General features: G+C 46.9%; 1 protein-coding gene across 2 annotated transcripts in view; it reads right to left on the reverse strand.

Moving 5' to 3' along the window:
• Nucleotides 1-14,370, reverse strand: part of LOC137346283 (class I histocompatibility antigen, F10 alpha chain-like) — a 95,186-nt gene that overhangs the window by 9,359 nt on the left and 71,457 nt on the right. The window contains exons 3-5 of one of the 2 annotated variants that reach the window (XM_068009752.1): nucleotides 1,607-1,882; nucleotides 1,205-1,483; nucleotides 188-299 (exon numbers count right to left, since the gene is read on the reverse strand). In XM_068009752.1, coding sequence (XP_067865853.1) covers nucleotides 188-299; nucleotides 1,205-1,483; nucleotides 1,607-1,882 — 667 coding nt within the window. The remainder of the gene's footprint in view (nucleotides 1-187; nucleotides 300-1,204; nucleotides 1,484-1,606; nucleotides 1,883-14,370) is intronic. The other variant, XM_068009751.1, reaches the window with a different exon arrangement.

Consider the following 14,370-nt stretch of genomic DNA (forward strand, 5'->3'; position numbering starts at 1 on the left):
GCACTGCATCACCCCCCGGGAGGTGACAAAGACAGGGCAGGAGGCCCCTGCCAGGTGATCAGTTGGCCTGCTGAGCAGTGTCCTTGCAGATACGAACCTGTCTTGGCAGTTTTCCCTTTGCTGCTTCTCCTGGCAGACTCCCGAATGGCCCTCAGCACCCACCCTTACTGACAGCCAACTCTCTTACCTTGCAGTATGAGCACCCAACCTTTGATCCAACAGTTTGGGGCATGATAAAGAAGTTTGCGGATGACACAAAGATTGGCCGTGTGATCGGTAGCCAGGAGGATAGCTGTCGGCTGCAGGAAGATATTGATGGTCTGGTCAGATGGGCAGAAAAGTGGCAAATGGAATTCAACTTACAGAAGTGAGAGGTGATGCAGTTGGGGAGGTCAAACAAGGCAAAAGAATACAAGATTAATGGGAAAATACTGAGAAGTGTAGGGGAAGTGAGGGACCTTGGATCCCTGAATGCACAGGACAGGTCGATAAGGTGGTTAAGAAGGCATATGGAATTCTTTCCTTGATTAGCCGAGGTATAGACTACAAGAGCAGGGAGGTTATGCTGGAACTGTATAATTCATTGGTTAGGCCACAACTTGACTACTGTGTGCTGTTCTGGTCACCTCATTACAGAAAGGATGTAATTGCACCAGAGAGGGTACAGAGGAGATTTATGAGGATGTTGCCAGGACTGGAAAAATGCAGCTATGAGGAAAGATTGGATAGGCTGGGGTTGTTCCCTTGGAACAGAGAAGGCTGAGGGGAGATTTGATTGAAATATACAACATTTTGAGGGGCCTGGATAGAGTGAAGGTGAAGGGTCTTTTCACCTTAGCAGAGAGTTCAGTGATGGGGGGCATAGATTTAAAGCGATTAGAAGAATAAGAGGAGAGGTGAGGAAAAACTTTTTCATCTAGAGGGTGGTGATGGTCTGGAACTCACTGCCTGAAAGGGTAGTTGAGGCAGAAACCCTCAACACATTCAGAAGGAGTCTGGATATGGACCTCAAGTGCCATAATCTGCAGGGCTAGGGACTAAATACGATGGACCAATTGGCCTCTTTTTGTGCCTTAAACTTTCTACGATTTCTATGATTTCCGGACAGACTCGTCTGACGCTATTGTCTGGCCCCCCCCCCCCAAGGCTCCATACCTGCTGCAAATGCCACACTGAATCCAGCCCATCCACTGGAGTTCCTTACCCCACTGATAGAGTTTGGCCTCTGCCAGGCTGCTGTGATCAATTCGACAGGAGTATTGATCCTCTTCCCCAGCATTTATTTCAATCTCTTTCTGGATCTGATGAGTCCCATCGTGGTTCGGTCGCACCCCCGAGGATTGGCTCTCAGACATTACCTCTCCATTCCTTAGCCAGTTCACCTCAATGTCTACAGGATAAAATCCAGTAACCAGGCAGGAGAGAGTGAGCGGCTTGTACTGACTATTGGGGTCACTTCTGGAGATGAACACTTCAGGCTGAACTGTAATGGGAAAGGATAAAAACACAAACACAAACAATACACAGACATTGAATGGAACAGGATAATGGATTCATAGATCAGTGATGTTAGATCAGAACATGGGGTAAAAACTGAAATCAATACCTTTCCTTTCAAAATATTCCTTTCCAGCTCGCAAATATCTCTTTAAATAGTCAACAAGGTCGACCTCCAAATTCCATTTCCAATACTTGTTCCAGGATTCATCAGAATTCCATTTCTCCTTGGTCTTCACTGCAAGGTGATTGGTTGTGACCCATCTCATTCTGTCTGGCTCTAAACTAATATAGTCCTTTCCATCATAACCAAATCGCATCGATATCTTAATGGAGCCTTCATCAGTGATCTCAACAGTCCTGATCCATTGGAAAGTGTGAATTCCTGTCAGTGACAAAACAGGAATCAATAACTAATAGTTAATATCAAATCACAAGCACTCTCATCAGAGAGAAATGGGATCTATTACCTGGCAGAAATAGGGGGTGGGGGGTGTGGTTATCGGGTCATTTAGGGCACAGAAAGAGGCCATTTAGCTCACTGAATCCATGCCATCTGTCCACGGAGCTATGCAGCCAGTCCCACTCCCTGGCACGATTCCCATTGCCCTGCAAGTCTATTTCTCTCAGGTGGCCATCCAACGTCCTCTTGATGTCATTTATTGTCTCTGCTTCCACCACCCTGGTCGGCAGTGAGTTCCAGGTCATTACAATCCTCTCCATAAAAAAGTGCTTCCTCATGTTCCTCCTGCATCTTTCGCCTAAAAAATTTAATCTGTTTTCCCTAGTCCTTGTACCATTTTTTAATGGGAACAGCTTTCAGTTGTCTAATTTATCTAAGCCCATCATAGTTTGTTTCTAAAATTTTCTCAATCTTTTGACTTTGCACGAATCTTCGCAACATTATATGTCTTTTCTTTGAATTTGATACCATCCTTAACTTCTTTAATTAACCACGGATGGTTCATCATTCTCAGTAAGTATTTTTTTCTCAATGGAATATATCTTTGTTGAGAATTATGAAATATCTCATTAAATGTCTACCACTGCTTATCTACTGTTATACCATTTAATCTATTTTCCAAAGCCACTTTTGTCAACTCTGTCTTCATACCTTTGTAATTGCCTTGATTTAAGTTTCCGACATTAGTTTCAGTTCCAAGATTTTCACCCACAGACTGAATTTTAAATACTACCATGTTATGATCACTCTTCTCTACAGGATCATTTACTGTGAGATCATTAATTAACCCTGTCTCATTACACATTCCCACATCCAAAATAGCCTGTTCCCTGGTTGGTTCCACAATGTATTGTTCTCAGGAACTGTCCTGAATATACTCTATGAACTTGTCCTTGAAGCTACTTTTGCCAATTTGATTTGTCCAATCTATATGAAGATTAAATTCATCCACAATTAATGCAGCACCTTTCTTATAAACCCTCATGACTCCTTGATTTATATTCTGTCCTACAATGCAGCTAATGTTAGTGTCTCCCAGCAGTGACTTTTTCACGTGCTACTTCTTATCTCCAACCAAATTGATTCTATATCTTGATCTTCCAAGCCAAGATCAATTTTCACTACTGCACTGATCTCATCATTTATTAACAAAGCTATCCCAACCCCTGTACTTTTCTGTTTATCCTTCCAAAATATCAGGTACCTGTAAATATTCAGTTCCAAGCCTTGGTCACCGTGCAACCATGCCTCTGTAATGGCCATCTGATCAGATGAATTTATTTCTATTTTTGCCATCAATTCATCTATCTTGTTATAAATACTGTGCGTATTAACAGATAAATTCAGATTCAGATAGAAATGGGGGCTTAAAGTCACAGTATGATCAGAGGGGAAACAGAATACAGTATCAGAAAGAAATTGCAGGGGTGGGGGGAGGGTGTGGGTGAGTGTTGGTGTTTGTAGTTACAGTATGAACAGCGGGGAACGGGACCAAGTATCAGATAGAAATGGGGTGGAGGTAGTTGTTGTCACAGCATGAACAGAAGGGAAACAGAATTCAGTATCAGAAAGAAATGGGGGCAGGGGTGGTGGTTCTAGTCACATTTTGAACAGAGGGGAAAAGGGACCAAGTATCAGATAGAATTTGGGGTTTAGAGTCACAGTCTAATCCGAGGGGGAAAGGTGATCTAATGCCAGATAGATATCAGGGGGTTAGAGACACAGTCTGGTTAGAGGGGAAAGGGGATCTAGTATCAGATAGAATCGGAAGAGAGAGAGCTGAAGCGGCTTGAGAAAGCATCACCAATATGGAGGAGTATAATTCAGGGCTGGGTACAAAATTGCTGAAACTCGCTCAATTAATTCCAAAATTCAATGAGGAAGATGTGGAAGAGTTTTTCATGTCCTTCAAGAAACTGGCGAGGCAACTACAATGGCCAGCTAAGACCTGGTCTCTTTTACTACAAAGCAAACTAACTGGAAAAGCCCATGAGGTTTATTCCTTACTGCCAGATGAGAGTTTATCAATTTATGAACTGACCATAAGTGCTATCCTCAGGGCATATGAATTAGAACCCAAAGCCTATCACCAAAAGTTTGGAACCATCAAAAAGCAAGCTAATCAAACTTATCTGGAGTTTGAAAGAAGCAAGCAGCTTGATTTGACCAATGGCTTTAAAAATAAAGCTCAGCTATGAGACTCTCAGAGAAGTAATCCTGTTAGACCAATTTAAAAACTCCCTCCCATTCTCAATAAAAACCCATGTAGAGGAGCAGTGGGTTCAGGGAGCCCGGCAAGCAGCCGTTCTGGCTGATGAATTGCTTTCATCTACAAGTCCGTTTCCCAGGGGAGAACCTTTCCTAATCACCCCCACAAATCCGAAAAGGACAAAGGGTGGGAAGTTGAAATCCGCCCAGACAGTCCTGAAAGAGAAAGGAAAGCAAGAGACACAGGGACCCCCCCCCCCCCCCCCCCCCCCCCGCCCACCTCCAGCCAAAAAGGAAGGTGCTGTGAGCACGAGTGAGACTCGGAGACCTGTGTCCTTCCATTGTAATAAGGCAGGGCATTTAAAAGTTGACTGCTGGAAACTATAGGGGAAATCGGTAGGGTTAATCAGGGCACACCTGCTCAGTGAAGACGAGGGCCTGATAGAAAACACAGAATGGGCTGTGGCTTTAACTGCAGTGAGGGTGCAACGCAGGAAGCTTACTACGGCCAGTGCAGGAAAAGTTAATAGGATTACTGAAGGTTATCAGGATTTGTGTTTGAAGGGAAAGTAACCCCACATATTCCTCAATTGGGACAAGGAAGCCCAGAGTGATTCTCAGGGACATGGGCGACTGGATCCCTTTTACTGGGAAAAGGCCTGATCTTTCCCCCAGAGAGTGCAGTGAACACCAAAATGGTGGTGAGTGGTCTTGGAGGACAGTGTACCTGTAGACTGAGTGCACTTGGAATGCGACCTGGTTTCGGGTCTGCTGAACGTAGGGATTATCCCTAGTTTTCCTGTGGACGGGATTGACCTGTGCCCTAAGATAATGATCTGGCAGGGGTGAAGGTGGTTGCCTCCCCCCCCCCCCCACCCCCCAGTAGTGAAAGAAAGACCACAGGAGGTCAGAGAGACAGGGCAGTGGCAGGAGACGGACCCCTGCAGTTTCCCTGAATGTGTAGTGGATCAGGCCATGATCAAACCAGCTCCCCCAGAGGAGACTGAATTAGTACTGCAGGCAGATGACCAGGAGGTCTGTCTGTCCAAGACTTTCTTTGGAAAACTGGGAGACCCTGGGAAAGAATTAAATGGATTTTTCCTAGCTGAGGCTCAGCGAGCTGACCCAGTATTGTGAGAGTTAGCACAGGCTGCCCAGTCTGAAAGTGAAGCAGAGGGAGTCCCTGATTGCTACTATTTAATGAATGAGGTACTGATGAGGAAATGGAGTTCTCCTCACAGACCTGAGGGCCAGGAGTTGACAGTAGTTCACCAGTTAGTGGTGGCACAGAGGTACCGGGGAGAAATATTAAGAAGGGCTCACATGACTACAGTGGTTGTACATGCTGGTTTACAAAAGACCAAAGCTCGCATACGACAGCATTATGACTGGCCAAAATTTCAAAGGTGTGGTGGAGTCCTGCAGGAGTTACCACCTGTACCACGTTGAGGGCAATCCCCAACCTACAGTGAAACTTACACCGCTATTTCCTGTACCGGTGTTAGGAGGACTCTCCAATAGAGGGCTGGTGAACCGTAAGGGACCCCAGCTAAGAACAAAAGGGGACAGGCAGGCACATGGCCATCAAAAGTTTAGAAAGAGAAGGGTATAAAATGACCCAGAGGGTAGGTTAAAGGAAGTCCGGGAGGAATCCCAGATGAAAACAATGACTGTCTGGTCAACCAACCCTGAAAAATGTGAAATGTTAGACCCCACAACCTCCTATGTAAATGCAGACTCTAGAAGCACCCACCAAAGATGCTAACAGCATTTACAGGAACCTACAGAAACAAAGAGAGACCTCTAGGGGTCAGAGAAACCATGAGGGTGATGCCTCAACTAGTGAGAATGCAGTTAAGGCTGCACAAATATCTGCAGGTAGCCGTGTCCAGAGAACAAAGGGGACAGTAACAGAGACTCCTCCCCCACAGTCAGAGGAAAAGGGAACCACCCATCCCCTGAAGACAAAAGTCTTTCCATGAATCAGGGAGTTCAGGATAGACCAGCCCCCCTACTTACTCTCCTGGGAACAAAGAGACAATCAAAGCAGCCCTGGCACCCAGAACAGCCCATTTTTAATGAGCTTTAAGATTGGTGAATGAATGGAAATGAATGAGAGAGATGCATGAGCTTTTTTCTGTATTGTATATTTCTCTCAAACTCTGTAAAGAAATGCACAACTTTCCTTCAAATCACATTTCATTTCCGGGTGAGGACATATCGGACAAACCACCACCTGCCAAGACTGAGGCACGCATTATTTCGCCACATGAACATTAAACCTTAAAAATGCAAGCCCCTGACTGGAAAGACATTTTGCATAGTAACAGACGGTGTTGAAACAATGGGGATGCAGTAGTTCTTCCCCAATACACAGAAGTGGTCAGACCAGTTTCAGTCAGATGACTAACTGGCTGTTGCTGAGAATTTGAACTTCCTACAAAGGATTTGAACTGAGACAAAGCCATGTGCTCATGGAGTGAAGATCTCTCCTGAAACTGAAGCAAGAATACCTCTCTCCTACCTGCTTCCATCTCCGTCCCATGCAAATGAATCTTGAGAAAACAGGTGAAACACAAAAAGAGAAAGCTTTTCAATGTTAACAAGCTTTTAAGAAGACTACTGGGCCCCAACAAAAAGCAAGACGACTTACAAAAGGAATACAAGATATTGCCTCAAACTGTTCCATCTGAGCTTTTCTTCTTCTTGTTTTCTGTTCCTATCTGCATGTGTATATCGCGTGTGCATGCTGGCATAGGTGTGTCGGACATCCATCAGGTGTGAACAGTATTAGAGTTTAAGTTTAAAAAACATTTAATCTTTCTTCTTTAAAACAGAGAAATCCTGCATGAATTGGTTTCTTTGTCCTATAATTGGGAAAACAGTGAACAAGGATTCAGAAAAAGGGGACTCAAAACACATCGCATTTATAATTAAACCCTGTTAAAGTAAGATCAGGTGAAGATAGAAACAGATCCTGACACAACATTTGCACCGGGTCGCAACAATGGGAAAGGGGATCCAGTATCAGATAGAAATGGGAGTAAAAGTCACAGTCTGATCAGAGGGGAAAGGGGATCCAGTATCAGATAGAAATGGGAGTTTAAGTCACATTCTGATCAGAGGGGAAAACGGATCCTGTATCAGATAGAAATGGGGGTTAGAGTCACAGACAGATCAGAGGGGAAAAAGGATCCCGTATCAGATAGAAATGGGGGTCAGAGTCACAGTCTGATTAGAGGAGAAAGGGGATTGAGTATCAGATAGAAATGGGGGGTTCAAGTCACAGTCCGATCGGAGGAGAAAGGGGTATCCAGTATCAGATAGAAATGGGGGGTGGGTGGGTGTGGATAGAGTCACAGTGTGATAGAGGGGAAAGGGGATCCTGTATCAGATAGAAATGGGGGTTAGAGTCACAGTCCGATCAGAGGGGAAAGGGGATCCAGTATCAGATAGAAATGGGGGGTTCAAGTCACAGTCCGATCGGAGGAGAAAGGGGTATCCAGTATCAGATAGAAATGGGGGGGGGGGGGGTGTGGATAGAGTCACAGTCTGATAGAGGGGAAAGGGGATCCTGTATCAGATAGAAATGGGGGTTAGAGTCACAGTCCGATCAGAGGGGAAAGGGGATCCAGTATCAGATAGAAATGGGGGGTTCAAGTCACAGTCCGATCGGAGGAGAAAGGGGTATCCAGTATCAGATAGAAATGGGGGGGGGGGGTGGATAGAGTCACAGTCTGATAGAGGGGAAAGGGGATCCTGTATCAGATAAAAATGGGGGTTAGAGTCACAGTCCGATCAGAGGGGAAAGGGGATCCAGTATCAGATAGAAATGGGGGTTAGAGTCACAGTCCGATTAAAGGGGAAAGGGGATCCAGTATCAGATAGAAATGGGGGTTAGATTCACAGTCTGATCAGAGTGGAAAGGGGATGTAGTATCAGATAGAAATGGGGGTTAGAGTCACAGACAGATCAGAGGGGAAAAAGGATCCCGTATCAGATAGAAATGGGGGTCAGAGTCACAGTCTGATCAGAGGAGAAAGGGGATCTAGTATAGATAGAAATGGGGGTTAGAGACACAGTCTGACCAGAGGGGAAAGGGGATCCTGTATCAGATAGCAATGGGGGTTAGAGTCACAGTCTGATCAGAGGGGAAAGTGGATCCAGTATCAGATAGAAATGGGGGGTTAGAGTCACAGTCTGATCAGGGGGGAAAGGGGATCCAGTATCAGATAGAAATGGGGGTCAGAGTCACAGTCTGATCAGAGGGGAAAGGGGATCCAGTATCAGATAGAAATGGGGGTTTGAGTCACAGTCTGATCAGAGGAGAAAGGGGATTGAGTATCAGATAGAAATGGGGGGTTCAAGTCACAGTCCGATCGGAGGAGAAAGGGGTATCCAGTATCAGATAGAAATGGGGGGGGGGGGTGTGGATAGAGTCACAGTGTGATAGAGGGGAAAGGGGATCCTGTATCAGATAGAAATGGGGGTTAGAGTCACAGTCCGATCAGAGGGGAAAGGGGATCCAGTATCAGATAGAAATGGGGGGTTCAAGTCACAGTCCGATCAGAGGAGAAAGGGGTATCCAGTATCAGATAGAAATGGCGGGGGGGGGGGGGTGTGTATAGAGTCACAGTCTGATGGAGGGGAAAGGGGATCCTGTATCAGATAGAAATGGGGGTTAGAGTCACAGTCCGATCAGAGGGGAAAGGGGATCCAGTATCAGATAGAAATGGGGGGTTCAAGTCACAGTCCGATCGGAGGAGAAAGGGGTATCCAGTATCAGATAGAAATGGGGGGGGGGGTGGATAGAGTCACAGGCTGATAGAGGGGAAAGGGGATCCTGTATCAGATAGAAATGGGGGTTAGAGTCACAGTCTGATGAGAGGGGAAAAAGGATCCTGTGTCAGATAAAAATGGGGTTAGAGTCACAGTCCGATCAGAGGGGAAAGGGGATCCAGTATCAGATAGAAATGGGGGTTAGAGTCACAGTCCGATTAAAGGGGAAAGGGGATCCAGTATCAGATAGAAATGGGGGTTAGATTCACAGTCTGATCAGAGTGGAAAGGGGATGTAGTATCAGATAGAAATGGGGGTTAGAGTCACAGACAGATCAGAGGGGAAAAAGGATCCCGTATCAGATAGAAATGGGGGTCAGAGTCACAGTCTGATCAGAGGAGAAAGGGGATCTAGTATAGATAGAAATGGGGGTTAGAGACACAGTCTGACCAGAGGGGAAAGGGGATCCTGTATCAGATAGCAATGGGGGTTAGAGTCACAGTCTGATCAGAGGGGAAAGGGGATCCAGTATCAGATAGAAATGGGGGGTTAGAGTCACAGTCTGATCAGGGGGGAAAGGGGATCCAGTATCAGATAGAAATGGGGGTTAGAGACACAGTCTGACCAGAGGGGAAAGGGGATCCTGTATCAGATAGCAATGGGGGTTAGAGTCACAGTCTGATCAGAGGGGAAAGGGGATCCAGTATCAGATAGAAATGGGGGTTAGAGTCACAGTCTGATCAGAGGGGAAAGGGGATCCTGTATCAGAAAGCAATGGGGGTTAGAGTCACAGTCTGATCAGAGGGGAAAGGGGATCCAGTATCAGATAGAAATGGGGGGTTAGAGTCACAGTCTGATCAGGGGGGAAAGGGGATCCAGTATCAGATAGAAATGGGGGGTTAGAGTCACAGTCTGATCAGGGGGGAAAGGGGATCCAGTATCAGATAGAAATGGGGGTTAGAGTCACAATCTGATAAGAGGATAAAGGGGATCCTGTATCAGCTAGAAATGGGGGTTAGAGTCAAGGTCTGATCGGAGGGGAAAGGGGATCCTGTATCAGATAGAAATGGGGGTTAGAGTCACAATCTGATCAGAGGGGAAAGGGGGTCCTGTATCAGACAGAAATGGGGCTAAGAGTCACAGTCTGATCAGGGGGGAAGGGGGATCCTGTATCAGATAGAAATGGGGGTTAGAGTCACAATCTGATCAGAGGGGAAAGGGGGTCCTGTATCAGACAGAAATGGGGCTAAGAGTCACAGTCTGATCAAGGGGGAAAGGGGATCCTGTATCAGATAGAAATGGGGGTTAGAGTCACAGAATGATCAGGGGGGAAACGGGATCCTGTATAGGATAGAAATGGGGGGTTGGAGTCAGAGTGTGATCAGGGGGGAAAGGGGATCCAGTATCAGATAGAAATGGGGGGTTGGAGTCACAGTCTGATCAGAGGGGAAAGGGGATCCAGTATCAGATAGAAATGGGGGTGAGAGTCACAGTCTGATCAGAGGGGAAAGGGGATCCTGTATCAGATAGCAATGGGGGTTAGAGTCACAGTCTGATCAGAGGGGAAAGGGGATCCAGTATCAGATAGAAATGGGGGGTTAGAGTCACAGTCTGATCAGGGGGGAAAGGGGATCCAGTATCAGATAGAAATGGGGGTTAGAGTCACAATCTGATCAGAGGATAAAGGGGATCCTGTATCAGCTAGAAATGGGGGTTAGTGTCACAGTCCAATCAGAGGGGAAAGGGGATCCAGTAGCAGATAGAAATGGGGAGTTGGAGTCACAGTCCGATTAGGGGGGAAAGGGGATCCAGTAGCAGATAGAAATGGGGGGTTAGAGTCACAGTCTGATCAGGGGGGAAAGGGGATCCAGTAGCAGATGGAAATGGGGGGTTGGAGTCACATTCTGATCAGAGGGGAAAGGGGATCCTGTATCAGATAGAAATGGGGGTTCGAGTCACAGTCTGATCAGAGGGGAAAGGGGATCCAGTATCAGATAGAAATGGGGGGTTGGAGTCACAGAATGATGAGGAGGGAAAGGGGATCCAGTATCAGATAGAAATGGGGGTTACAGTCACAGACTGATCAAAGGGGAAAGGGGATCCTGTATCAGATAGAAATGGGGGTTAGAGTCACAGTCTGATCAGAGGGGAAAGGGGATCCAGTATCAGATAGAAATGGGGGTTAGTGTCACAGTCCAATCAGAGGGGAAAGGGGATCCAGTATCAGATAGAAATGGGGGGTTGGAGTCACAGTCCGATCAGGCGGGAAAGGGGATCCAGTATCAGATAGAAATGGGGGGTTGGAGTCACAGTCTGATCAGAGGGGAAAGGGGATCCAGTATCGGATAGAAATGGGGGGTTAGAGTCACCGTCTGATCAGAGGGGAAAGGGGATCCTGGACCAGATAGCAATGGGGGGGGGGGGGGTTCGATTCACAGTCTGATCAGAGGGGAAAGGGGATCCAGTATCAGATAGAAATGGGGTTAAAGTCACAGTCTGATCAGAGGGGAAAGGGGATCGAGTATCAGACAGAAATGGGGGTTCGAGTCACAGTCTGATCAGAGGGGAAAAAGGATCCTGTATCAGATAGAAATGGGGGTTCGAGTCACAGTCTGATCAGAGGGGAAAAAGGATCCTGTATCAGATAGAAATGGGAGTTAAAGTCACAGTCTGATCAGTGGGGAAAGGGGATCCAGTATCAGATAGAAATGGGGGTTAGAGTCACAGTCTGATCAGAGGGGAAAGGGGATCCAGTATCAGATAGAAATGGGGGTTAGAGTCACAGTCTGATCAGAGGGGAAAGGGGATCCTGTATCAGATAGAAATGGGGGTTAGAGTCACAGTCTGATCAGAGGGGAAAGGGGATCCAGTATCAGATAGAAATGGGGGTTAGTGTCACAGTCCAATCAGAGGGGAAAGGGGATCCTGTATCAGATAGAAATGGGGGTTAGAGTCACAGTCTGATCAGAGGGGAAAGGGGATCCAGTATCAGATAGAAATGGGGGTTAGTGTCACAGTCCAATCAGAGGGGAAAGGGGATCCAGTATCAGATAGAAATGGGGGGTTGGAGTCACAGTCCGATCAGGCGGGAAAGGGGATCCAGTATCAGATAGAAATGGAGGGTTAGAATCACAGAATGATCAGAGGGGAAAGGGGATCCAGTATCAGATAGAAATGGGGGGTTGGAGTCACAGTCTGATCAGAGGGGAAAGGGGATCCAGTATCAGATAGAAATGGGGGGTTGGAGTCACAGTCTGATCAGAGGGGAAAGGGGATCCAGTATGAGATAGAAATGGGGGTTAGTGTCACAGTCCAATCAGAGGGGAAAGGGGATCCAGTATCAGATAGAAATGGGGGGTTAGAGTCACCGTCTGATCAGAGGGGAAAGGGGATCCTGGACCAGATAGCAATGGGGGGGGGGGGTTCGATTCACAGTCTGATCAGAGGGGAAAGGGGATCCAGTATCAGATAGAAATGGGGTTAAAGTCACAGTCTGATCAGAGGGGAAAGGGGATCGAGTATCAGACAGAAATGGGGGTTCGAGTCACAGTCTGATCAGAGGGGAAAAAGGATCCTGTATCAGATAGAAATGGGGGTTAGAGTCACAGTCTGATCAGAGGGGAAAGGGGATCCAGTATCAGATAGAAATGGGGGTGAGAGTCACAGTCTGATCAGAGGGGAAAGGGGATCCTGTATCAGATAGAAATGGGGGTTGGAGTCACAGAATGATCAGGGGGGAAAGGGGATCTAGTATAGATAGAAATGGGGGTTAGAGTCACAGTCTGATCAGAGGGGAAAGGGGATCCTGTATCAGATAGAAATGGGGGGTTAGAGTCACAGTCTGATCAGAGGGGAAAGGGGATCCAGTATCAGATAGAAATGGGGGTTAGTGTCACAGTCCGATCAGAGGGGAAAGGGGATCCAGTATCAGATAGAAATGGGGGGTTGGAGTCACAGTCCGATCAGGGGGGAAAGGGGATCCAGTAGCAGATAGAAATGGGGGGTTAGAGTCACAGTCTGATCAGGGGGGAAAGGGGATCCTGTATCAGATAGAAATGGGGGTTACAGTCACAGTCTGATCAGAGGGGAAAGGGGATCCAGTATCAGATAGAAATGGGGGTTACAGTCACAGTCTGATCAAAGGGGAAAGGGGAAACTTTATCAGATAGAAATGGGGGTTAGAGTCACAGAATGATCAGAGGGGAAAGGGGATCCAGTATCAGATAGAAATGGGGGGTTGGAGTCACAGTCTGATCAGAGGGGAAAGGGGATCCAGTATCAGATAGAAATGGGGGTTAGAGTCACAGTCTGATCAGAGGGGAAAGGGGATCCAGTATCAGATAGAAATGGGGGGTTGGAGTCACAGTCCGATCAGGCGGGAAAGGGGATCCAGTATCAGATAGAAATGGGGGGTTAGAATCACAGAATGATCAGAGGGGAAAGGGGTCCAGTTTCAGATAGAAATGGGGGGTTGGAGTCACAGTCTGATCAGAGGGGAAAGGGGATCCAGTATCAGATAGAAATGGGGGTTAGAGTCACCGTCTGATCAGAGGGGAAAGGGGATCCTGGACCAGATAGCAATGGGGGTGGGGGGGGGTTCGATTCACAGTCTGATCAGAGGGGAAAGGGGATCCAGTATCAGATAGAAATGGGGTTAAAGTCACAGTCTAATCAGAGGGGAAAGGGGATCGAGTATCAGACAGAAATGGGGGTTCGAGTCACAGTCTGATCAGAGGGGAAAAAGGATCCTGTATCAGATAGAAATGGGGGTTAGAGTCACAGTGTGATCAGGGGGGAAAGGGGATCCAGTATCAGATAGAAATGGGGGTTAGAGTCACAGTGTGATCAGAGGGGAAAGGGGATCCAGTATCAGATAGAAATGGGGGTGAGAGTCACAGTCTGATCAGAGGGGAAAGGGGATCCTGTATCAGATAGAAATGGGGGTTGGAGTCACAGAATAATCAGGGGGGAAAGGGGATCTAGTATAGATAGAAATGGGGGTTAGAGTCACAGTCTGATCAGAGGGGAAAGGGGATCCTGTATCAGATAGAAATGGGGGGTTAGAGTCACAGTCTGATCAGGGGGGAAAGGGGATCCTGTATCAGATAGAAATGGGGGTTACAGTCACAGAATGATCAGGGGGGAAAGGGGATCCAGTATCAGATAGAAATGGGGGTTAGTGTCACAGTCCAATCAGAGGGGAAAGGGGATCCATATCAGATAGAAATGGGGGGTTGGAGTCACAGTCCGATCAGGGGGGAAAGGGGATCCAGTAGCAGATAGAAATGGGGGGGTTAGAGTCACAGTCTGATCAGGGGGGAAAGGGGATCCTGTATCAGATAGAAATGGGGGTTACAGTCACAGAATGATCAGAGGGGAAAGGGGATCCTGTATCAGATAGAAATGGGGGTTACAGTCACAGT

Source organism: Heterodontus francisci, chromosome 29 (genome assembly GCF_036365525.1).
Source record: "Heterodontus francisci isolate sHetFra1 chromosome 29, sHetFra1.hap1, whole genome shotgun sequence".
Classification (NCBI taxonomy): domain Eukaryota; kingdom Metazoa; phylum Chordata; class Chondrichthyes; order Heterodontiformes; family Heterodontidae; genus Heterodontus; species Heterodontus francisci.